General features: G+C 38.5%; 1 protein-coding gene across 1 annotated transcript; it reads right to left on the bottom strand.

Annotated features, from left to right (window-relative positions):
* Positions 1-23986: 23986 nt before the first annotated feature.
* LOC127083714 (uncharacterized) lies at positions 23987-24647 on the bottom strand. Its single transcript, XM_051024040.1, has one exon. The coding sequence runs from the start codon at positions 24630-24632 to the stop codon at positions 24201-24203; it is 432 nt and encodes a 143-aa protein (XP_050879997.1). The 5' UTR covers positions 24633-24647; the 3' UTR covers positions 23987-24200.
* Positions 24648-26686: the final 2039 nt, after the last annotated feature.

Here is a 26686-nt window from a genome sequence, read left to right as displayed (position 1 = left end):
TAAGAGCTTGTAGGCCCTATGTATTCGTCTTCTCTTCAAAATATTTGTAAATATTCAAACGTCTTTTTCTCAATAAAATCTGAAGAAAAAGATTACCTGGATGAAATATCCAGTCGTAGTCCCGAATGCTAGGCCCAAGTTATAAGAGCTTGTAAGCCATAAGTGTTCGTCTTCCCTCCAAAACACTTGTAAATATTCAAACCATTTTCTTAATAATTGGAAGAAAAGATTACTTGGGTGAAATATCTAGACGTAGTCCCGAGTATTAGACCCAAGTTGTAAGAGCTTACAAGTCATAAGTACTCGTCTTTCAAGCCCAAAAATACATCCAACCAATCAAACTCTTTTTCGCCGTCGTGCGATTGATCAAAAAACCCTTTTCATAAACGAAAGACATATTGTCTTAAGATGATGCAAAGCAATGCTTCAACCACAATTGTTGAGTTGAGATAAGTGACGTTTTCTGAATGTTGATTTGTAAATTCATTCGATGTGTGGTATACGTCCACTCCTCATCTGTTTTGGGTAAAACAATGTTTTCGTCGATTAATACAATATAGCTTTCGCTAAAATCGACCAACAAACAAATATTTTTCTACCCATAACTACGTAAGCCTTGATTTCTCTGTTGAGATACGTAGGAGCAAGATTTATAAATTTTGTCAGGCCCACTAATAAAAAACTTAGGTTTAGTCCTTCGTCAAAAATCCAAAAAAAACATTCTCCTCTCTTCTATTCTTTCTTTCCTCATAATAACTCGAGAAGCCTAACATTTCTAAGCTAACAATAACGCGCACAATTAACTTAATGGTTCCCGTTGAGTACAACGGACATGAGGGGTGCTAATACCTTCCCCTTGAGTAATTGACTCCCGAACCTTGATTTGGTTGCGACGACCATAATCATTGTCGTTCTTTCTTGGGTTTTATCGATATTTCCCCTTTTCTTTTTAGGAATAAATAAAGTTCGGCGGCGACTCTGTTCAGTCCATCATTGCGGGCGTGCGATTACGCTTCGCTTAAGTCGTGTTCTCATTTTTTCGAGGTGCGACAGGGAGCATCTCTTGAAGATGAACGTCTTGTAACTTTTCCTCTTTTTGAAGCCATATTGCATGCAATAACACAACAAAATAATACTGCACAGGGAAAAATTAAGCAGAACTTGATGATCAGATAAAATTTTAGATGAAGAAATAGTAGAAATAGAGTTGTGAGGAGAAGATATTCAAAATCTCTATTTATAAGCCATGTTTCCACTGCCATCATGCACATTATGAAGGAGAATTTGCGACCCAAAGCGCAGCGGAAATTAAAATTTCTCCTTTAGAGATCCTTACGAATGGTCATGATCAGTGATAGAATATTTACCTCTTGTGACGGTTGAAACCTTTGGTGCAGATCTCTTGTAACGATCAAAACCCTTTGATGCAGATCCACGAAACGATCACGAACGTTGAACGATGACAACGTCTCTACTCAGTCCACACGAACGGCTTCCTTCAATCTCAGTGCTAGCTGGTACGAATGAAGGCTTTGAGTGAGAGAGAAAGAGAGAGAAAAACGAAATAATGCAACCGCAAATTTTTGCTACTGCACAAGGGTTCTATTTATAGAACCACTTGTGTGGGCTTCAAGCTAAAAAGCCCACTTAAGTGTATTTTGGCCCATATCTTATAATATGCCCAAAATCACTTAAGCCCATGGTACCTTACCATATTTCGTATTCTACTCAAGTACACCGTACCTTACGATGTTCTATAATTCACTTAAGGGTACGGTACCTTACGATATTCCTTAGTTACTCTATCTCTCATCAATCCGTCCTTTGTGTGTGACCCTGTAGGTTTTCGCGGCGTTGGCAATTATATTAAATCATGTATTTAACATAATAAACAGTGAGCGGTATCTAGCAACGCATCACTGCTACCCAAGACACGAAAATGTCATGTGATCTGACAAAACCTTCTGTGATAATAATTATGTGTATAATTACCCTTTTGCCCTTATGTCTATATTGAACACAAGGTATAGACCGTGTCATCCTTGTCCAGTTCAATATTGGGCCCATAGACATTTATCCTGTTACGCAGGATGGGCAAATTCCATCTAGGTCACTCATGTCCCTCAGCATGCTTTATGGAGTACCCATCAACTGTCTTTATGGTTATCCAGTTACGGACAACGTTGGATCAGCAATAAAGCACTCGAATCTACATCTAGGATCCATAGTGGTTTCAGGTCGAAGAGTGGAATACACTATTATCACCATGAGAATAACTTATGACACCTTGCATAACTTTCTATATAGTATTCTCATAGCGGGTCAATCCGGTATAAATATTACTCCTAATATTCATACCTATGTTTAAGACTTGATAACTCTTTATCCATGATCCATGAGATGTGATCATCAGTCTACAAACATAATAGTCTTAATGCTTTAATGTTATCCCACTTCACACTAAAGCTCGACTACGGATACTTTAAGAATAATGTCCTTATGTTTAATGTGCTCTCATGATTAAGTCACACTTAATACATTAAACGGACTATCTATTCCAGGGACTTTACTAAACAAACGTAATAAAGAAAAAGCCTTTTATTATTAATAAATAATTCGATACAAGTACCAAAAGTATTGGCCTCTAGGGCTTACACCAACAATCTCCCACTAGCACTAGAGCCAATCAGGCATACCCTTAATACCCATAGATCTAGTATGGCCATCATGCTTCTGCTGCGCAAGAGGCTTTGTCAGTGGGTCAGCAATATTGTCAAGTGTAGGTACTCTGCATATTTTCACATCTCCTCTATCTATTATCTCTCGAATGAGATGATAACGCCTAAGTATGTGTTTGGATCGTTGGTGAGATCTAGGCTCCTTGGCTTGTGCGATAGCACCATTGTTATCACAATAGAGACCAATGGGATCCACAATGCTAGGAACTATGCCAAGTTCACTAACGAACTTTTTGATCCAAACAGCTTCCTTTGCTGCACTTGAGGCAGCAATATACTCGGCCTCGGTTGTAGAATCAGCAACTGTATCTTGCTTTGAACTTTTCCAGCTCACAGCGCCACCGTTTAAGCAAAAACACATAACCAGATTGCGATCTAAAGTCATCCTTATCTGTCTGGAAGCTAGCATCGGTGTATCCAATTACAGCCAACTCTTCCTGACCTCCATATATCAAGAATGAGTCCTTAGTCCTTCTCAAATACTTAAGGATATTCTTGACAGCCACCCAGTGAGCATCACCAGGATCAGATTGGTACCTACTCGTTGCACTTAAAGCATACGAGACATCTGGTCGAGTACATAACATGGCATACATGATAGATCCTATTGCAGATGCATATGGAATCTTATTCATGCGATCCCTTTCTTCCTTAGTTAAAGGGGATTGTGTTTTTGATAGACACATGCCATGTTGCATAGGTATGAATCCTTTCTTGGAATCATGCATATTAAAGCGTCTCAACACTTTGTCTATGTATGTACTCTGACTTAGGCCAAGCAGTTTTTGTGATCTATCTCTATAGATTCTGATTCCTAATATATAGGCTGCTTCACCTAGGTCCTTCATAGAAAAGCATTTTCCCAACCAAGACTTTACTTGTTGTAGGGTGGGGATATCGTTTCCAATGAGTAATATGTCATCTACATATAATACCAGGAAAACGATCATGCTCCCACTAACCTTCTTGTAGACACAAGGCTCATCTTCGTTCTTGATGAATCCATATTGTTTTACTGTTTCATCAAAACGAAGATTCCAGCTTCTGGAAGCTTGCTTCAATCCATAGATTGATCTTTGTAACTTACATATCTTTTGGGCTTCCTCTGGTATGTCAAATCCTTCAGGCTGTGTCATGTACACATCCTCAAGAAGATTTCCATTAAGGAAAGCAGTTTTGACATCCATCTGCCATATTTCATAATCATGATATGCAGCGATAGCAAGTAAAATCCGAACAGATTTAAGCATTGCAACTGGTGAAAAGGTTTCATCATAGTCAATCCCATGAATTTGTTTGTATCCTTTTGCAACCAGTCTTGCCTTATAGGTATGTACCTTACCATCCATGCCAGTCTTCCTTTTGAAGACCCACTTGCATCCTATAGGGTTAACTCCTACAGGAGGCTCTACCAAGGTCCAAACTTGGTTTGTGTACATGGAATCCATTTCAGATTTCATGGCTTCTAGCCACTTCTCAGACTCGGGACCAGTTATGGCCTCTTGGTAGGTCACAGGCTCATCTTGATCCATGAGTAATACATCACCTTGATCAGTTATGAGATATCCATATCTCTCAGGTAGTTGACGTATCCTGCTTGACCTACGCTGGTTTTGTTCTACTTGAGCAGGTTGCTCTTCCACAACTTCTTGTGTTTCCTGCTCTAGTTCCTCCATAGGTGTATCTATGCTTTGTGATTCTTGAATTTCTTCAAGCTCTACTTTCTTCCCACTGGTTCCTTTGGAAATAAAATCCTTTTCTAGGAAAACTCCAGTTCGAGCGACAAATACTTTGCCTTCAGAAGGATTGTAGAAGTAATACCCCTTTGTTTCTTTAGGATATCCCACAAATAAGCATTTATCAGATTTGGGCTCAAGCTTAGTTGAAATTTGTCGTTTCACATAAACCTCGCAACCCCAAATCTTCATGTAAGACATATGTGGTTTCTTACCACTCCATATCTCATATGGTGTCTTATCAACCTTCTTGGATGGAACACGGTTAAGTGTGTAAGCTGCTGTCAATAGTGCATGTCCCCAAAAGGAGTTTGGAAGATCTGCGTGACTCATCATGGATCGGACCATGTCTAACAGGGTTCGATTTCTTCTCTCAGATACACCATTCCATTGGGGTGTTCCAGGAGGAGTAAGTTGGGATAGGATCCCACACTCTTTCAGATGGTCATCAAACTCTAGGCTTAAATACTCACCACCTCGATCTGATCGAAGAGTTTTAATATTCTTACCTAGTTGGTTTTGTACTTCATGCTTGAATTCCTTAAACTTTTCAAAGGACTCTGATTTGTGTTTCATTAAATACACATAACCATATCTACTGAAATCATCAGTGAATGTGATGAAGTACTGAAAACCTCCTCTGGCTGGTATGTTCAGTGGTCCACATACATCAGTATGTATGAGGGCCAAAAGACCATTAGCTCTTTCACCTTTTCCTGTGAATGGAGATTTTGTCATCTTTCCAATTAAACAAGATCTGCATGTCTCATATGATTCATAATCAAAAGAGTCCAAGAGTCCATCTTTATGGAGTTTGGAAATGCGTTTCTCATTTATGTGGCCTAATCGACAATGCCAAAGGTAAGTTGGATTTAACTCATTAGGTTTCATCCTTTTAGTATTAATGTTATATATAGGCATTTCGAGATCAAGGACATATAGTCCATTGCTCATTTGTGCAGTAGCATAGAATATATCATTCAAATAAATTGAGCAACAACTGTTCTTTATTATAAATGAAAAACCAAACTTGTCCAAACAAGAAATGGAAATAATATTCCTGCTAATTGCAGGTACATAATAGCAGTTCTCTAACTGAATTATTAAACCACTAGGTAAAGTTAATACATAAGTTCCTACGGCTAAAGCAGCAACCTTTGCTCCATTGCCAACTCGTAGGTCAACTTCACCTTTTGCCAAATCTCTACTTCTTTTTAGCCCCTGCACATTTGTACAAATGTGAGAACCGCATCCAGTATCTAATATCCATGATGCAGAAGTAGATAAATTTATTTCAATAACAAAAATACCTGAAGTTGAAGTCTCTACTCCATTCTTCGTATCTTCCAGGTACTTTGGGCAGTTTCTCTTCCAGTGTCCGGTCTTACCGCAATGGAAGCAGGTGCCTGCCTTTGCTATGCCTCCAGTAGGCTTCAAAGCAGCAACAGTGGGTCTGGGTTTGGCAACTTCCTTGCCTTTCCCTTTATCACCCTGCTTGGTGGGCCTTTTGTTCTGTCTCTTTCCATTTCTGATCATCAGAATGGACTTCCCTTTTGTCTTCAGATTCTGTTCAGCTGTTCTTAACATGCCTAGCAGTCCAGGAAGAGATTTATCCATATCATTCATATTGAAATTTAGGACAAATTGACTGAATCTATCTGGCAACGATTGCAAGATCAAATCAGTCGCAAGTTCCTTTCCGAGGGGAAAACCCAACCTTTCAAGGTTTTCCACATACCCAATCATCTTGAGCACATGGGGACTTACAGGGGCTCCCTCAGCTAACTTGCTTTGAAAAAGGGCTTTTGAAACTTCAAACCTCTCATGCCTTGCTTGCTCTTGATAGAGCAACTTCAGGTGTTCGATCATATCGAACGCTGACATGTTCTCATGTTGCTTTTGCAATTCTGAGTTCATGGTAGCTAGCATGAGACAAGCAGTTTCATTGGCATCATCGACATGCTTCTTATAAGCATCTCTTTCTGCCTTAGGTGCAGAACTAGGAGGTTCCTCTTCAGGAACAGGAGTCTCCAAGACATACAGCTTTTTATCATGTTTGAGGACAATCCTCAGGTTTCGGTGCCAATCCAGGAAATTTGTCCCAGACAATTTTTCCTTGTCAAGGATTGATCGCAAGATGTTGTTAGAGGTGTTTGTTGTCATGGTAATCTACATAAGAATTAAGAAAATATAAGTATCATTGACATATTTAATTAGGCCTTTAATCAAATATGCTCCCACTATTTTATTCAAAACAAATGACCCTCATCATTTGATTCGGAAAATCCCGTTGGAAGATTTTCTAGTGGGTCGAGATCCATATTTCACTTCGTTCTAAGTCCGCGTAGGCGGATTACACAAAACTAGGTTATTTAGGTAGGAACTCCTTCCAGTTGTATCTCATACAACTCTCGAAAATTTCAGTTGGGTGAATAACTCCTTATTCCAATCCATCATATGGATTATTCCCAACTCCTGCTTCTAAAACATATATGATATTATTATAATTAAGTTTGACCCATTGTCTTAGCAGTTGGATATTACAATTATCCCATCGCACCTTACTAATATAGAACATGCACCTCGCTTTGGCAAAACCTACATTATTCGATACTAGTCTTGATGAGTGCTAAAACTTGGAAAGCAAACACATATAATATCATCATAATTTGTTTAGTTAAGTTTGACCCATTGTTTTAGCAGTTGGATATTACAATTATCCCATCGCACCTTACTAATATAGAACATGCACCTTGTAACACCCTTCTAAAATACCCCCAAATATATATAATTAAAATAATAAAATATCAATCAGAGTAATTATGCCCCGAAGGGTGTCACACAATCATTTCACACCAATCATCTGGATATCCTGTCATGCTCATTTATTTAATCAAACCAAGACATTTTTGCATAATTCGCAGCGGATACGAAATAACAACATTCAAATCATGTACTACATTACATGCAAAGTTATCCAACAACTAAATGAAAACATAGTAAAACATCCCATCCCGATGTTACATCTACCAGAGCATGACCCACTAAGGACTACACTAGACTCCAGAGACTAGCTTCTACTCAATCACTGCTCGTTACCTGAAAACATAGTTGTAAGGGTGAGTTCCTCAACCAATATAATAAGCATTATAAAACATCATGTCATGTTAAGTAATTTAACACATTAATCACCCTAATCACATAACACATTCAGTACGGTACATCAACTCAAACATCATATTCAATACCGATGCAAATCATACTCATACTCAATATCAACACAAACACACGTATAATATTGGAATACATCCATTCATATTATACGCCATACACATTTTATGCAATGAGACTCCATGCATGCGGTACCGACTATTCGTGAACATATAGTTCAACTTCACCGACCAATCCAGGTACGGCTACCAAGCTCACTAGTCCCACTCATTTGAGACCTAGTGACTCACATCACTAATCCCTCACTATGGGAATTAGCTACCACCCCAAGGGCCATGCTATGCATGCTAAATCACCTAGCATGCAACATCAACAACAATCCAAAATGACTAACATCACTAATTCCTCACTATGGGAATTAGCTACCACCATAAAGGCCACAATATGCACGCTAATCACCTAGCAATGCAACATCAACAACAATTCAAGAATAGACATATGCTCACACTCTAAGCCATAAACAGTCTATTCACAATGCATACATAACTGATACATTCACAGCATTATGCATACCATTACACATTATCAACACATTTTATCACAAAAGCATATTACATCATGCCAAACAACAATCACAGTATTAGCACACTCTACTAATACTTATACTACTCAAAACAACGGGAAATGATCCCTACTACATCATACATCAGCTAAGTTACATCACTCAGCCTAAACAACCAAAAACTGCACAACAACAACTCAGAAAAACCACAAGTCTGCCCATACGCGTATTGCCTATGCCCATACGCGTATGGCCCATTTCCTCGCCCAACCCATACGCGTATCATCTGCCTCATACGCGTATGCTACGCGTACCACTCTCCCATACGCGTACCAACAGAGACAAATCTACGTTCAAAATATCATTTTCCTCACCCATACGCGTAAGGCCTCATCCATACGCGTACCGGCCATCTCATACGCGTATTGCCTAGTGCCATACGCGTATGACCAGAAACCAGAATCTCCAGATCTGCAATGGCTTTCTCTGCTACGAGATCTATCCAATTCAACCTTCCACAGTCCAAATTTTACACACAATTCATTCATATCATCTAACACGAATCATACACTTTCGATTTCACAAATTGCTAACCTTTCTACCTCTAATTCCTACGAATTTCTTCAATTATAATCCAAATTTCGTTCATCCCAAAAGTTCACAAATTCATCATGCATCGTTCAATCAGAGGCAAATCAATGGTTTCTCACTACCCATCACATATTATCCCATAATACCCATTAATCGATGATAAACCCCCCTTACCTGAGTTAATTCCGGCAAATCTCTGAGCTCTAAGCTTTTCCTTCCTTCAACCCTTGTTCTCTTGCTCCTTTTTCCACTTTCTGTCTCTTTTTCCCTTTTCACGTGAAAATAACCCTTTTTACCAAATGGAACCTTTTTACTGATTTCCACTTTTATTCCAATAATAATAATAAAAATAATCCAATAATTATGATTCCAATAATAATAAAAATTCCAATTATTTAATTAAATTAATAAATATATTATTAACTCAATTTAAATAATTATCTTATTTTATCGGGGTGTTACAACTCTCCCCCACTAAAAGAGTTTTCGTCCTCGAAAACATACCTCAAGCGAATAACTCAGGATAAGACTCCTTCATCTGACTCTCAAGTTCCCAAGTCACATTGCCACCTGCTGGTCCTCCCCAAGCTACCTTCACCAAGGCAATCTCTTTACCCCGCAACTGCTTCAACTCTCGATCCTCAATCCTCATAGGTGATGTTTCAACAGTCAGGTTATCTCTCACATGTACATCATCTACTTGGACTACATGCGACGGATCATGAATGTACCTCCTCAACTGAGATACATGAAAAACCTCATGCAAATTCGCAAGTGACGGTGGTAAAGCGATACGATAGGCTACCTCTCCTATCCTTTCCAAAATCTGATAAGGACCAATAAATCGAGGTGTTAACTTCTTCGACTTCAAGGCTCGACCAACCCCAGTTATCGGAGTAACCCGAAGAAACACATGGTCTCCCTCTTGAAATTCAAGTGACTTCCTCCTCTTATCATGATAACTCTTCTGACGACTCTGAGCAATCCTCATCTTCTCCTGAATCATCTTAATCTTTTCCATAGTTTGTTGAACAATCTCCGGTCCAACCACAGCACTCTCACCGGACTCATACCAACATAAAGGTGTCCGACATCTCCTACCATACAAAGCTTCAAACGGTGCCATACCAATGCTCGAATGAAAACTATTGTTGTAGGTAAACTCAATCAAAGGCAAATAACAATCACAAGTACCTCCTTTTTCCAAAACACAAGCCCTCAAAAGATCCTCTAGTGACTGAATCGTCCTCTCAGTCTGACCATCAGTCTGCGGATGATATGCAGAACTCAATCTCAGCTTAGTTCCCAAAGCCCTCTGCAAACCTTCCCAGAACTTCGATGTAAATCTAGGATCTCTGTCCGAAACAATACTCGACGGAATACCATGCAAACTTACAATCTTCTCAATATACAACTCCGCCAATCTCTCTAACGGATAATCCATTCTGATCGGAATGAAATGAGCCGACTTCGTCAATCTATCCACAATCACCCAAATAGCTTCAAAACTCTTACTCGTCCTCGGTAAACCGGAAACAAAATCCATACTGATACTATCCCACTTCCATTCTGGAATAGCCAACGGTTGCATTAGCCCAGACGGCTTCTGATGCTCAATCTTTGACTTCTGACAAGTCAAACAAGAATAAACAAAACTCGCAATTCCTCTTTTCATTCCCGGCCACCAAAATAACTTCTTCAAATCATGATACATTTTCGTAGCTCCAGGATGAATACTCAAGCCACTACGATGTCCTTCTTCAAGAATACTCTTCTTAAGTTCGGTAACATCTGGAATACACACCCGATTACCAAATTTCAAAATACCATTCTCATCAACTCTGAATTCACCACCTTGACCTTGATTCACTAAAGTCAACTTATCAACCAAAAGCATATCGGATTTCTGACCCTCTCTAATCTCACCCAGAATACCACTCGTTAACTTCAACATTCCCAATTTAACACTATTGTGAGTACTCTCACACACCAAACTCAAGTCTCTAAACTGCTCAATTAAATCCCATTCTCTAACCATTAACATAGACACATGCAATGATTTCCGACTCAATGCATCAGCCACTACGTTTGCTTTACCCGGATGGTAATTCAAACCAAAGTCATAATCCTTCAGAAATTCTAACCATCTCCTCTGTCTCATATTCAGTTCTTTCTGATCAAACAAATACTTCAAACTTTTATGGTCACTGAAAACTTCAAATCTTGACCCGTACAAATAGTGTCTCCATAACTTTAGAACAAATACCACCGCTGCCAACTCTAAATCGTGCGTCGGGTAGTTCCTCTCATGAACCCTCAGTTGTCTCGAAGCATAAGCTATAACCTGCTTATTCTGCATCAACACACCACCCAAACCCAACAATGACGCATCACAGTAAACCTCAAATGATTCCGACGAACTCGGTAATATCAGAATAGGAGCAGTAGTCAACCTTCTCTTTAATTCTTGGAAACCTTCTTCACATTTTGAGTCCCAAACAAATGCTTGTCCCTTTCTAGTCAACATCGTCAACGGTAACGCCAACTTAGAAAATCCCTCAATGAACTTCCTATAATAACCTGCAAGTCCAAGAAAACTTCTTATCTCAGAAACTGACTTCGGAGCTTCCCACTTAGATACCGCTTCTATCTTAGAAGGATCAACAGCAACACCACCTCTTGAAATCACATGACCAAGAAAACTAACCTCTTCTAACCAAAATTCACACTTGGATAGTTTAGCAAATAACTTCTTTTCTCGTAGAACTCCTAACACCACTCTCAAATGTTCAGCATGCTCTTCTTCAGATTTCGAATACACCAAAATGTCATCAATAAACACCACAACAAACTGATCTAGGTACGGATGAAAAATCCTATTCATATACTCCATAAATACTCCAGGCGCATTAGTCACACCAAAAGGCATTACAGAATACTCATAATGTCCATACCTTGTTCTGAAAGCAGTCTTCTGAATATCCTCAGTTTTCACACGTATCTGATGATACCCCGACCTCAAATCTATTTTGCTGAACACGCTCGCACCAACCAACTGATCCATCAAATCATCAATCCTCGGCAAAGGATACCGATTCTTGATCGTTACTTTATTCAGTTGCCTGTAATCTACACACAACCTCATAGTACCTTCTTTCTTCTTAACCAATAACACTGGTGCACCCCACGGTGACACACTCGGACGAATAAATTTCTTATCCAACAGATCTTCTAACTGACTCTTCAATTCAGTTAACTCAACAGCAGACATACGGTACGGAGCCATCGATATCGGTCTAGTACCAGGTACCAAATCAATCGAGAACTCAACTTCACGCTCTGGCGGTAATTCATTCACTTCTTCTGGAAACACGTCAGGAAAATCACACACCACAGCGAGATCGCCAATCACCAGTTTATCTTTAGCCTCCAAAGTCGCTAACAGCATAAACAACTCCGCCCCATCTGCCACTGCCTCATTCACCTGTCTTGCTGATAGAAACAAATCCTTTCCTTCCTCAATCTCAGGAAAGATCACAGTCTTATCAAAACAATTAATAGAAACTCGGTTAAACACCAACCAGTTCATACCCAAGATAACATCAATCTGCACTAGTGGAAGACACACCAGGTCCATTCCAAAGTCTCTACCAAAAATACTCAAAGGGCAATTTAAACAAACTGAAGTAGTAGTCACTGAACCCTTCGCAGGAGTATCAATCACCATACTTCCAAGCATCTCAGATATCTCTAACTTAAGTTTCACAGCACAATCCAAAGATATAAAGGAATGAGTCGCACCTGTGTCAATAATAGCTACAAGAGGAAAGCCATTAATATAACACGTACCTCGGATCAACCGATCATCTGCAGCAGTCTCAGAACCCGATAAAGCAAAGACCTTGCCTCCCGACTGATTCTCTTTCTTCGGCTTAGGACACTGCGGACTGATATGACCCACCTCTCCACAGTTGAAACAAGTCATAGTCTTCAACCGGCACTCTGCAGCCAAGTGACCACCTTTGCCACACTTGAAACACTTCTTCTCAGCACTGGTACACTCATGGAAACGATGTCCAGCCTGACCACATCTGTAACACTTAGCAGGGGCACTGGAGTCTCCCCCACTAGGCCTCTTCATCCCACTCTGTCTCTGGAAACCTTTGCCAGCTGCATACGGTTTCCCACGATCAGTCTGATTCTTGCCTTTCCTATCAACCCTTTGCTGATAGCTCTCTGCTCTGGCTTTGGAATCCTGTTCAAAAATCCTACAATAGTCAACCAAGTCAGAAAATACTCTGATCCGCTGATACCCAATAGCCTGCTTGATCTCGGGACGTAACCCATTCTCAAACTTCACACACTTTGAAAATTCCCCAGCAGCCTCATTATAGGGAGTGTAATACTTCGACAACTCTGTGAACTTAGCAGCATACTCAGTAACAGACCGATTGCCCTGCTTCAATTCCAAGAACTCTATCTCTTTCTTTCCTCTGACATCCTCTGGAAAGTACTTCCTCAGGAATCTCTCTCTGAATACAACCCAGGTGATCTCAGCATTCCCAGCAGCTTCCAACTCAGTGCGAGTAGCAACCCACCAATCATCTGCTTCCTCTGACATCATATGCATACCGAACCTGACCTTCTGGTTATCGGCACACTCAGTCACTCGGAAGATCCTCTCGATCTCCTTCAACCACTTCTGAGCACCATCTGGATCGTATGCTCCCTTGAACATTGGAGGATTATTCTTCTGGAACTCACTCAGTTGACGAGCAACTCCCATTCCCACAACATTCGGATTTCCCCCAAGTACTCCAGCTAGCATACCCAGAGCCTCAGCAATTGCAGCATCATCTCTACCTCTTCCAGCCATCTCTATTCTGAAAACCCAACAAACTAAAACAATAAGTACTGATAGGGTTACACAACACCTATCCCGTACAGGGGAACATAATAATTACGACTCGACTCGACCGACTATGCTCTGATACCACTAATGTAACACCCTTCTAAAATACCCCCAAATATATATAATTAAAATAATAAAATATCAATCAGAGTAATTATGCCCCGAAGGGTGTCACACAATCATTTCACACCAATCATCTGGATATCCTGTCATGCTCATTTATTTAATCAAACCAAGACATCTTTGCATAATTCGCAGCGGATACGAAATAACAACATTCAAATCATGTACTACATTACATGCAAAGTTATCCAACAACTAAATGAAAACATAGTAAAACATCCCATCCCGATGTTACATCTACCAGAGCATGACCCACTAAGGACTACACTAGACTCCAGAGACTAGCTTCTACTCAATCACTGCTCGTTACCTGAAAACATAGTTGTAAGGGTGAGTTCCTCAACCAATATAATAAGCATTATAAAACATCATGTCATGTTAAGTAATTTAACACATTAATCACCCTAATCACATAACACATTCAGTACGGTACATCAACTCAAACATCATATTCAATACCGATGCAAATCATACTCATACTCAATATCAACACAAACACACGTATAATATTGGAATACATCCATTCATATTATACGCCATACACATTTTATGCAATGAGACTCCATGCATGCGGTACCGACTATTCGTGAACATATAGTTCAACTTCACCGACCAATCCAGGTACGGCTACCAAGCTCACTAGTCCCACTCATTTGAGACCTAGTGACTCACATCACTAATCCCTCACTATGGGAATTAGCTACCACCCCAAGGGCCATGCTATGCACGCTAAATCACCTAGCATGCAACATCAACAACAGTCCAAAATGACTAACATCACTAATTCCTCACTATGGGAATTAGCTACCACCATAAAGGCCACAATATGCACGCTAATCACCTAGCAATGCAACATCAACAACAATTCAAGAATAGACATATGCTCACACTCTAAGCCATAAACAGTCTATTCACAATGCATACATAACTGATACATTCACAGCATTATGCATACCATTACACATTATCAACACATTTTATCACAAAAGCATATTACATCATGCCAAACAACAATCACAGTATTAGCACACTCTACTAATACCTATACTACTCAAAACAACGGGAAATGATCCCTACTACATCATACATCAGCTAAGTTACATCACTCAGCCTAAACAACCAAAAACTGCACAACAACAGCTCAGAAAAACCACAAGTCTGCCCATACGCGTATTGCCTATGCCCATACGCGTATGGCGCATTTCCTCGCCCAACCCATACGCGTATCATCTGCCTCATACGCGTATGCTACGCGTACCACTCTCCCATACGCGTACCAACAGAGACAAATCTACGTTCAAAATATCATTTTCCTCACCCATACGCGTAAGGCCTCATCCATACGCGTACCAGCCATCTCATACGCGTATTGCCTAGTGCCATACGCGTATGACCAGAAACCAGAATTTCCAGATCTGCAATGGCTTTCTCTGCTACGAGATCTATCCAATTCAACCTTCCACAGTCCAAATTTTACACACAATTCATTCATATCATCTAACACGAATCATACACTTTCGATTTCACAAATTGCTAACCTTTCTACCTCTAATTCCTACGAATTTCTTCAATTATAATCCAAATTTCGTTCATCCCAAAAGTTCACAAATTCATCATGCATCGTTCAATCAGAGGCAAATCAATGGTTTCTCACTACCCATCACATATTATCCCATAATACCCATTAATCGATGATAAACCCCCCTTACCTGAGTTAATTCCGGCAAATCTCTGAGCTCTAAGCTTTTCCTTCCTTCAACCCTTGTTCTCTTGCTCCTTTTTCCACTTTATGTCTCTTTTTCCCTTTTCACGTGAAAATAACCCTTTTTACCAAATGTAACCTTTTTACTGATTTCCACTTTTATTCCAATAATAATAATAAAAATAATCCAATAATTATGATTCCAATAATAATAAAAATTCCAATTATTTAATTAAATTAATAAATATATTATTAACTCAATTTAAATAATTATCTTATTTTATCGGGGTGTTACACACCTCGCTTTGGCGAAACCTACATTATCCGATACTAGTCTTGATGAGTGCTAAAACTTGGAAAGCATAAACTTAATATTTTAGTTTGAGGGAATTGCAATTGTTATGATCTCACCGGCTCGTTTATCATATAAATCGTCTCTCACATGCATCAACATACATTCACATGCATCAACAACATACACAATGAAACAGTTATGGCCCCTAGCGCAATTGTTCTCCCAAGCCAATGAGAGAACCTAAGCTAACCTAATAACGATCTAAGCTTCTCCAAGCAAGATCTTCAAGGTTGTCCTCCTTTAGTATTGAATTCTTCTCTAAGCTTCTCCAAGCAAGATCTTCAAGGTTGTCCTCCTTTGATCTTGAATTCTTCTCTTTCTTCATAACATTGTCTTCTTCTCTTTCTTCACAGTATTACATTCCAGAAGAAACTCGTTTTACATACGAGGGTTTGAGATGAGAAAAGAAGTTACGTTAAGAGATCAAAAGGAGAGGCACGACACGCAGGTCGTATTAAAAAAACCCAAAACAAAGTAAAGAAAGACTAAGGCCATAACTGATCACCACAAGGCAATAATAATAAACACATTGTTATTATTAAATTTTAATTCCTTTAATTAATTAAAACCAAATTAAATTTCGGCGACCGATCACACTACGCAGAGTTAGCCGGGGGTTCCGCTGCCCGGTCAGCGGACGGTGGTTCCACACAACTCTTGCGCAGGCACAAAACAGAAACCCCAAAATTTTGACTCTGGGAGTGTGACGACCGTCACAGGCGTGTGATGACCGTCACAGGCAATGTGAGTGTGACGAGCGTCACAGGGTTGTTACGACCGTCACAGGTCAAAACAGAAATGCCTAAAATTCTGTGAGTCTGTTACGACCGTCACAGGTCAATCTATGGGTCTGTTACGAAAGTCACGCGTCTTGTTACGACCGTTACGCATCCAGTTTGTTACGCTTGTTATGCTCGTCACACGAGCTTCACGCGGCCAATTAACAAACTTTGAAACAGTCAACACACGTGTTCCAAAAACCCTAAATTGACAACTCCTTGACGGCACAACCCTTGCGCCGTCACCAACCCTAATGCGCCAATTTCAGACCGTCAAACATACCTCGATTGTTGATTCAGTATGATTGATCAACATGTCATTGCTTCACCATACTAATCTCGGATTCCGAAGCAAATGACCATTGATCGCTCAAAGGAAAACAATCATTTAGTGTTCGAATGAATGAAATAGAAACAGTATATCACATATACTGTACTTTGCATTAGGATTACTTATATCATATATAAGTTGATCGGTCTCAATTGCGTAACCTATGGACGATCGATGTATCGCTGCTTCACCATACTAATGTCGAATTCCGAAGCATAGTCAACATCAATCATCCAACTCGTACACTCATGATGCCAAATTTAATTACCCGTTTAATTAATTGATTCATTCTGTCTTTTAATCATATTAATACAGAAATTAAACACCTATCCGAGTCATGGTTTCGTAAGTGGCTCTGATACCACTGAAGGAGAATTTGCGACCCAAAGCGCAGCGGAAATTAAAATTTCTCCTTTAGAGATCCTTACGAATGGTCATGATCAGTGATAGAATATTTACCTCTTGTGACGGTTGAAACCTTTGGTGCAGATCTCTTGTAACGATCAAAACCCTTTGATGCAGATCCACGAAACGATCACGAACGTTGAACGATGACAACGTCTCTACTCAGTCCACACGAACGGCTTCCTTCAATCTCAGTGCTAGCTGGTACGAATGAAGGCTTTGAGTGAGAGAGAAAGAGAGAGAAAAACGAAATAATGCAACCGCAAATTTTTGCTACTGCACAAGGGTTCTATTTATAGAACCACTTGTGTGGGCTTCAAGCTAAAAAGCCCACTTAAGTGTATTTTGGCCCATATCTTATAATATGCCCAAAATCACTTAAGCCCATGGTACCTTACCATATTTCGTATTCTACTCAAGTACACCGTACCTTACGATGTTCTATAATTCACTTAAGGGTACCGTACCTTACGATATTCCTTAGTTACTCTATCTCTCATCAATCCGTCCTTTGTGTGTGACCCTGTAGGTTTTCGCGGCGTTGGCAATTATATTAAATCATGTATTTAACATAATAAACAGTGAGCGGTATCTAGCAACACATCACTGCTACCCAAGACACGAAAATGTCATGTGATCTGACAAAACCTTCTGTGATAATAATTATGTGTATAATTACCCTTTTGCCCTTATGTCTATATTGAACACAAGGTATAGACCGTGTCATCCTTGTCCAGTTCAATATTGGGCCCATAGACATTTATCCTGTTACGCAGGATGGGCAAATTCCATCTAGGTCACTCATGTCCCTCAGCATGCTTTATGGAGTACCCATCAACTGTCTTTATGGTTATCCAGTTACGGACAACGTTGGATCAACAATAAAGCACTCGAATCTACATCTAGGATCCATAGTGGTTTCAGGTCGAAGAGTGGAATACACTATTATCACCATGAGAATAACTTATGACACCTTGCATAACTTTCTATATAGTATTCTCATAGCGGGTCAATCCGGTATAAATATTACTCATAATATTCATACCTATGTTTAAGACTTGATAACTCTTTATCCATGATCCATGAGATGTGATCATCAGTCTACAAACATAATAGTCTTAATGCTTTAATGTTATCCCACTTCACACTAAAGCTCGACTACGGATACTTTAAGAATAATGTCCTTATGTTTAATGTGCTCTCATGATTAAGTCACACTTAATACATTAAACGGACTATCTATTCCAGGGACTTTACTAAACAAACGTAATAAAGAAAAAGCCTTTTATTATTAATAAATAATTCGATACAAGTACCAAAAGTATTGGCCTCTAGGGCTTACACCAACACATTATACGTCCATCGCGCGCAATGCTAACGGTCTTCCAATGTCTCTTAGCCAACGTCTATATCACGTGTGTTATATGTCTATCACTTGTGTGATACTAACAGTTTACATATTCCTCCAACATCTCTATCACGCATGTTATGTAGCCATCGTGTGCGCGATATAGTCTTATCATACGTACGATGGCCTACGTGATTTTTCCAAGGGCTTCCTCCTTTTCCTCTTCTCTTATTCTCTTTCATTTTCTTTCCTTCTTCTTTTTCACCTGCTCTCTTTTCTTGCAACAAAACACACAAAATATACATGTTATCATAAACAAAATTAAACTCAAAAAATTTAAACACTTACTTACAAATGGGTTGCCTCTGATCCAGAGCTTCTTTATTGTCATTAGCTTGACGGTCCATGCCTAAGGCACGTCAGGCGCAAGGGAGACCCTCACGCCGGATAATTTACCTTTCTTCTTTTCTTTGTCAACCTTGCTATCTTTTTCTTCCACGTAGCATGTTTCCATATCATCTATATACGGTGTCCATTAATACACATTAAACACCACTTTTCCTTATTGAACTTCAAGCTAAGTTCACTAGTTTCCACATCTATTAATGCTTTCCCGGTTGCCAAGAATGGGCGTCCGAGAATAACTGAACCACTTGTATCTCCCTTCATGTCGACTACCATAAAATCTGCAAGAAAAACTAGACCATAGAATGTACTAACATGTCTTGTAAGATACCATGAGGGTAAGTAACAGATAAATCAACCAAGGTAAGAGTAATATTACTCTGTATGATCTTTCCTAAATTCAATTATTTAGCCTTATTAATGGGCATTACATTACATTGATACTCGATCCTAAATCACATAGAGCAAGTGATATCTTTACCCCACCAATGGTTCAATAGATGGTAAACTTACCTGGATCTTTCAGCTTTTGTGACATTGTTTCGAGTACTGTCGTATCATATTTCTCAATCATGTTTATATGTTCTTTGTCCAACTTATGCTTTGTACCATTTAGTATTGTCTTCATAAGTTTAGCAAACTTGAGCATTAGCTCTAAAACTTCGTGAAAACAAATACTTACCTGAAGCTTGGTCATATCTCTTTAATCTTGGAAAACAACCCTGCCTCATCTTCATGTAATGGTTTCTTCTTAATGATTGGATATGACAGTTTTATGTAATCATGTAGTTATGTATTAGGGTCATTAAGAATCTGCTTCTTAGTACTTCTCCAAGGGGAGTTTTTGTCTATTAATTGTTCAATGGTGACTCCCTTCTTAGCTTGGTCATTCTGAATTTTAATCTCCTCTTTCTCAATCCCTACTTCTTCCTCTTCAATCAAGTCCTCTTCCACCATTTCATCCCCACCCTTGTTGGTGATTACCTCAAAACCTATTTCTAATGCCTTGTCAGCCCCAGTTTTAGGATTATCCACGATGTTACCTATAAATCCTCCACCAGAACTAGGTAAAACAGCTACTTGTCAAGATAGCTGACCAATTTGCATCTCCAATTTTTTTTATAGATGCATCATGGTTCTTACTCATTGTTTCATGCTATTTATTTACCCGTTCAAAACTGCTATAAGTGGCCTAGATGAATTTTTATAGATGAAGGTTTCATTTGGATCGAAGCTTGTTGATTTTGCTGAATACCTTGATTAACACTTGTATTCTGATTATTGCTCCATCTGAAATGATCCTTCCATCCTGGATTGTAGGTGTTAGAATAAGGATTATTTTTCTGGAAATTTGCAAATTGAGCTTCTTCATTCAATCCTTTCAAAGAGCACATTCCATTTGCATGTCCCTCTCCATTTGAAATCATACCTTAATGCTTGCACCTGACTCACATTAACTTTACTCAAGCTGCTTTCAACTAGCTTTTTATTCAATAATTCAATTTGAGCTAAAAGTGCAGTATGAGTATCAATATCTAACATACTTTTGGGTGTGCCGACATTTTCAATTTTTGCTGACCTTTCACTCTTTGAACGATATTCATTTAAGGACGTCTTTCCAATCGTGTCTGTAACTTATGGTTTGGTCCTTATTCTGATCGTGCCTCCCGATGAAGCATCTAGAAGCATGCGTGTTTGACTCTTGAGACCTTTGATAAAATTTTGCATTTTCTTCATGTTATTCATGTTATGATTTACGAACCTACGTAATAAAATTTTAAACCTTTCCCATGAGTCATACATCAATTCAGTTTCCTGCTACTCAAAATTTGTAATTTCAGCTCTTCGCTCAACAAAATAAATGGTGGTGAAGAATCTCTCCAAGAATTTGTCCTCTAGCTCTTTCCATGTCCGTATAGTTCCATTTGGAAGGAAAATCAACCAATCTTTGGCTCTTACAATTAACGAGAAACCAAACAGCCTTCTTGACTTGGTCCTTAGTGGCCTCGGTTGGCCTGCACATCGAGGTTGTTTCGTAGAAGTGAGCAAGATGCTCCTACATGTCTCTAATTACATCTCGTTGAACGAATTGTCTCTTAAACCTGAAAGCACATAATTCTTTATGTCAAATTTAATGGGGCCTGTCAGTACAAACCCTCTAGAAACATGTCATTCATTAGTTCTTTTGCAGTAGTCCTCCATAGTGGGTGGTGGTGGTACGACTTCCATGGTGATTTCCCTCTTTAGCGTCCGAAGAAAATCAGTGGATTGTCTTCTACTAAGATTCTTTGAGCTATAGTCGCTTCTCTAACCGCTCTTCTGATGACATGTGCAGTCCTTTTAATTTATGGATCAAATGATGTCAATACCGATCCTGAGTTGCACATACACAAATAATAAATACCTCAATAGCAATGTAATTAAACAATTTACGAGAAAATAAAAACAAAAATAAAAAACTAACTAAACAAACATTGCACAAGTGTTGCCTTATTGAAATTATCAATAGTCTTCGCCAATGACGCCAAAAACTTGATGACTTATCGACAAATGTACCGATAATGTCGCAATAATAAAAAGATATTGATTCCATAGGGACTGCTATTTAACAAAACAATAATTGTGCAAGTATAAAAAGTAACAATTTGGGGGGGGGGGGGGGGGGGGGGGAGTTTGAATGCGAAAAATTAAAACTTGTTCTGAAATAAGATGAAAGCATTCACATTTTGTTTAGAATCCTTATTTCTCCCCTGTTAATGTCTAATGCATTACATGAATGAGAAAGTCATTATATTTCCACAGCGAATCAACACGGCCATTATACCCAATCCCTTGGTGTATAGCTTACTAATTCTCACTCGGAGTCTCTTATCCCTATTCAACAAGCTTAGGTGAAATTAGGTGATGCAAGAGAACGTTAATTCAAATGTCACTACTTGGGGTCTCCTATCACTATTCAACCAGCGTAAGTATAACAGTTGCCATAGTTCCAACACATAGACTAATGGTCAGTATTCATTATGTGCCCAAGATCAGATTAAAAGAGTATCTCACATAAAGAGCATTAAACACAAGAAGCAATTGAATAGAAATATAACTATAATTATTCATGCAATGACAAATTAAACATATGTCTCAACAGGTTCAAAATAAGTTCATCAAACAAAACCTAACTTAGAGATGTTTAACTATTCATAACGATATAATCAAATACCAAACAATGATATGAAGGTTGCATCTTAAAATCCTTGAAGAACCGGCCTTCAATGGCTTCACAAGCTCTCAAAGTCGCCCTCTTGGTGCTTTTTACTATCACTTTCAATCTCAAAGCGCATAACCCTTGAAAAGATGCCCCCAACTCCCTTTTATATCAACCAAATCAATCCATAACACGTAAGAATAGGCCCATAAAATGACATATCACACATGTGATAGATTGCACGCGCGTGATGTTGACAATACTTTTCAATCATGTGCGCGATGTTGCGCGTGATTATTTTAGTAGCTGCATGTTTTTTGCTTTTTTTTCCCACCTGATTTTCACTAAGTCCCTATTTCTTCATACTTCATTATTTTTGCATTTTTCTTTGGTCTTTATCCTTCATCTTTGCTCCTCTTTGACTTATTTTGATATGATTCTTAGATCGAAAATATGCAATGACAGAGTGTCATCAATTGACAACATATATGCTATCAATTTGGCCAAAAATCCGATAGTACGTGAAATTATCAAACACATTAAGATGATATTCCCTTATCTTAGAGAGCAAGTAATAAATGAGAAAGTGAACTTGGAACACTACCGAACTGATAATCAAATAACAAACATCATGGCAAAAGATGTGCAGGTGAAATTGTTCAAGAGATTGAGAACTATGATAAATGCATATAGCTTAGACACAATGAATTATTTGGTGTGGTAAATATGTAATTCTTTGTGTTAAACATGTTTGTATATGTAGGATTCGACATAGTCGAAGTTACATGTATTAGACAGAAAATTGAATACAATTTGTAGTAGTCGAATCTGCATGTATTCAATAGAAAGCCGAATACAACTTGTAATAGTCAAAGTTATGTGTATACGACAGAAAGTTGAATACAATTTGTAGTAGTCAAATCTACATGTATTCAACAGAAAGTCGAATACAACTTGTAGTGATCAAAGTTGTGTGTATTCGATAGAGGCGGATGTAGCTTGTCAAAATTGGTTTATTAGTTTGAGATTATTTGATGTGCAAGTAATCTCATTATAAATAGGAAGACACTTTATATTTGTAGAAGATAAGATTAGTGAGATCAAGAGAAGATCGATACATTCTTCCTTTTCTCCTCCATAACCAATACTCTCTCAATTCTCTCTCATAACTTCAAATTTCTTTTCATTTTTAAAATCGTTGTGCTAGAGAATCATCCTGCAACCAATATATGGTTGAATCATTCAAGTGAAGAGTGAAGAACAAAGATCTTGAATCAATAAAAAAAGTGATTGAATCTTGTTTTATCAAGATAGATTTCAAAAGTTTGAGGAATATTTGTGAGGAGTTTTGTGGAATATGTATTGCGAGGATCACATAAAAGGCTATTGGAATTGAGTGCAACAGCATAACAATGTTTAAGTCTGAGAACTGGGTTTGTTGAAGTGTTGGTAATTGTCCTCAAAGATGAGTTTGGTTTCATGCTCTGTGTTTGGAAAAGTGTTACTTTGGATACGGAAACAAAGCTCGTTGAGATGTTTACAGCAAAAGAAAAACGAAAGTGGCACCAGTTGAGAGTATATACCAGATTGGCTGAAACGAGTTTGAACAAGAACTCTAAACAACAACAGTTTAAATAAACAGTGCAATAGCCCATAACATATTAATTAATTCAAATACATGCTATAGATATGATTTATTAATCATTCATACATGATTTATAACATAAATAACAACAAGCTAACTAAGCAGGAATTTATTTAATTTAATACAACCACCACACACAGTGATCATATGTTAGGGTTTAGCCTGCCTAGCAAATTAGCCACAACACAAAGCACAAGCTTATGCTCTGTATGTTTTCCATTTTTGCAATCCAAGACCATTTGGCCTGTTCCTTCGTGGGTTATACTGATTGGTTTCAACATCCATGTACTCTTCATAGATCACTTCACCACCATATGGCCTAACCTCAGGTACTCGTTCATACTCCACCACTTCAACCCTCTCAACGATCTCAGGGTTGTGGTGGTGGTGGTGGCGGTGGGATCCCTCGACCTCATCGTAGACAACCCTCTTGTTGAAGGCCATTTCAGCGTTTGGGTAGCGGTCGAAGTCGGAGAGAACACTTGGCTCCCTTCTGACTCCTGCAATGTGGTTGTGGTAGTCCTGGGATCTCAACATTCTCTCTTTCTTTGCTTGTTTTGTAGATGAAACTAATATTGCTTGATTACTACCATAGCCATAGTGTGTGTATTTATATGATGGCAATGGCATATACTATATGTTATTATTATCGTCAATATTATTCAAAGTGATAATAAATATTGAATCTTATTCCCTTCATGTATCTGACAGCCACCAATACCTAAAAAGAGGATGCGGTTGGGAAAAAGATGATGTGTATAGGACAATGCAGTTCATTGTTCTTGCTTGGCAAGTTTTATGGCCAAATTGACGCACGTCAATGTCAATCGTTTCAATAGAAGAATAAATATATTTGAGAAGCAACTGAGATAAGAATTTTGATATTATAAGGCATATAGTTTGATTAATTTGTGAGCATATAAAAGAAAACTGATCTTACTTTATTCTCTAAAAACATCACTTCACGATATTCTTTTAAAATGCTACACGTATTTGTTTGGGACAAATATCAAGAGGCCTTCTAGAATAGGGAATTCTGGCCATCATCATGAACTCATCCTAAAAATTATTTTGATTTATACTTTGGCTCAAATTCTAGTCTTGATAGGGTAGCCTCTTGGTTCGACTCGAATGTGACATGCTGTAATCGAAGTCTAATCTAACATACAATAGTCAAAGAGGTGCATGTTGTAGTCGAAGTCTGATTTAGCATGCAGTGACTTAAATTAGTTATGTATTTTATTATGTAATAGTTATGTACGTCAAGTATGATGTTAACACTCATACATGACATATATATCCTAGGAGTCTATATGTAGGTTGTAAGCTAGTTTGTTAGAATAGGATGTTAACTTGTTATTCATTTGTAATTTTTTAACCATAATTAAGAAAGTGAATAAAAAAATTATTTTAACCAATATTGTTTCTCAGTCTTCTTCTCTCCTCTCTTCTATCTCTCTTTGTGAATTGAATCAGTCACTTGTGTTTGTTCAATAAACCCTCTCTTTCTCACAATATTCTTTCGTTTCTAGTGCGACGATTGTCACAACAAACTAGTGCGGTGAGTGTGGATCAAGATGCCTTCAACGAAGTTTTAGATTGAGAAATTCATCAGAGTAAATGATTTTAGATTATGGCGCTTGAATATGCGAGCCATTCTTGTTTAACAGGGTTGGCTAGAAGCGTTGAAGAGTGTCGAAGCCATGAATGTTGCCCTAACGGAGAAGGAGAAGAAGACGATGGTGGAGAAAACCCACAGTGCAATCATCTTGAGCCTTGGTGATAAGGTTCAAAGGCAAGTTTCAAAGGAAAAAACTAAAACGGGTGTGTGGAGCAAACTCGAAGGTTTGTATATGATCAAATCTTTGGTAAATCGTCTATACGTGAAGCAATGAAGACAAAGTCTTGGCTGAGCAGTTAGATATGTTCAACAAGCTGATTTTTGATCTGGAGAATATCAATGTCAAGATTGACGATGAAGATCAAACATTACCGTTGTTGTGTGCTTTACCCAGATCTCATGCTCACTATAAATAAACTCTCTTGTATGGAAGAGGGTCCTTGACCTTTGAAGAAGTTCAACCATCCTTGTACTCGAAGTAATTGAACGAAAAAAGAGAGTAAAAGCCATCATCTGTTGGAGAAGGTTTGTCTGTGAAGGGAAAATTCTCAAAGAAAGATGGTAGGTTTGAGAAGAAGAAGGGTAAAGGTCAACATAAGTCTTATAGTAGTGACGCTCATGCAATTAGGTGTTATCACTGTAAGAAGGAGGGTCATACAAGAAAGGCGTGCCCTGAACTTCTGAATAATCATGGAGGTAAAGATAATGGTAATGCAACCAGAGTGCAATATGATTATGAATTATCTGATGTCCTGGTAGTTTCGAGCAACAATTCTAGCAAGGAATGGATCACGGATTCAGGTTGCACTTGCCACATGACTCCAAACAAAGATGTATTTGAGGATATATGTGATCAAAATGGTGGGTCAGTGCAACTGGGAAACAATAAAACCTACAAAATTGCAGGTATTGGATATGTGAGATTCAAGCTCGATGATGAGTAAATAAAGTTGTTGGCTGGTGTCAGGTATGTACCTGATCTTAAGAGAAATTTGATTTCTATTGGTGAATTCGAAAAGAAAGGATATATGTTCAAAGGATGGGAAGATATCATGAGAGTCAT

This window comes from Lathyrus oleraceus, chromosome 5 (assembly GCF_024323335.1).
Source record: "Lathyrus oleraceus cultivar Zhongwan6 chromosome 5, CAAS_Psat_ZW6_1.0, whole genome shotgun sequence".
In the NCBI taxonomy this organism is placed as follows: domain Eukaryota; kingdom Viridiplantae; phylum Streptophyta; class Magnoliopsida; order Fabales; family Fabaceae; genus Lathyrus; species Lathyrus oleraceus.
Note: the sequence above shows the minus strand (reverse complement) of the source record. Positions and strands in the feature narration are given on the sequence as shown.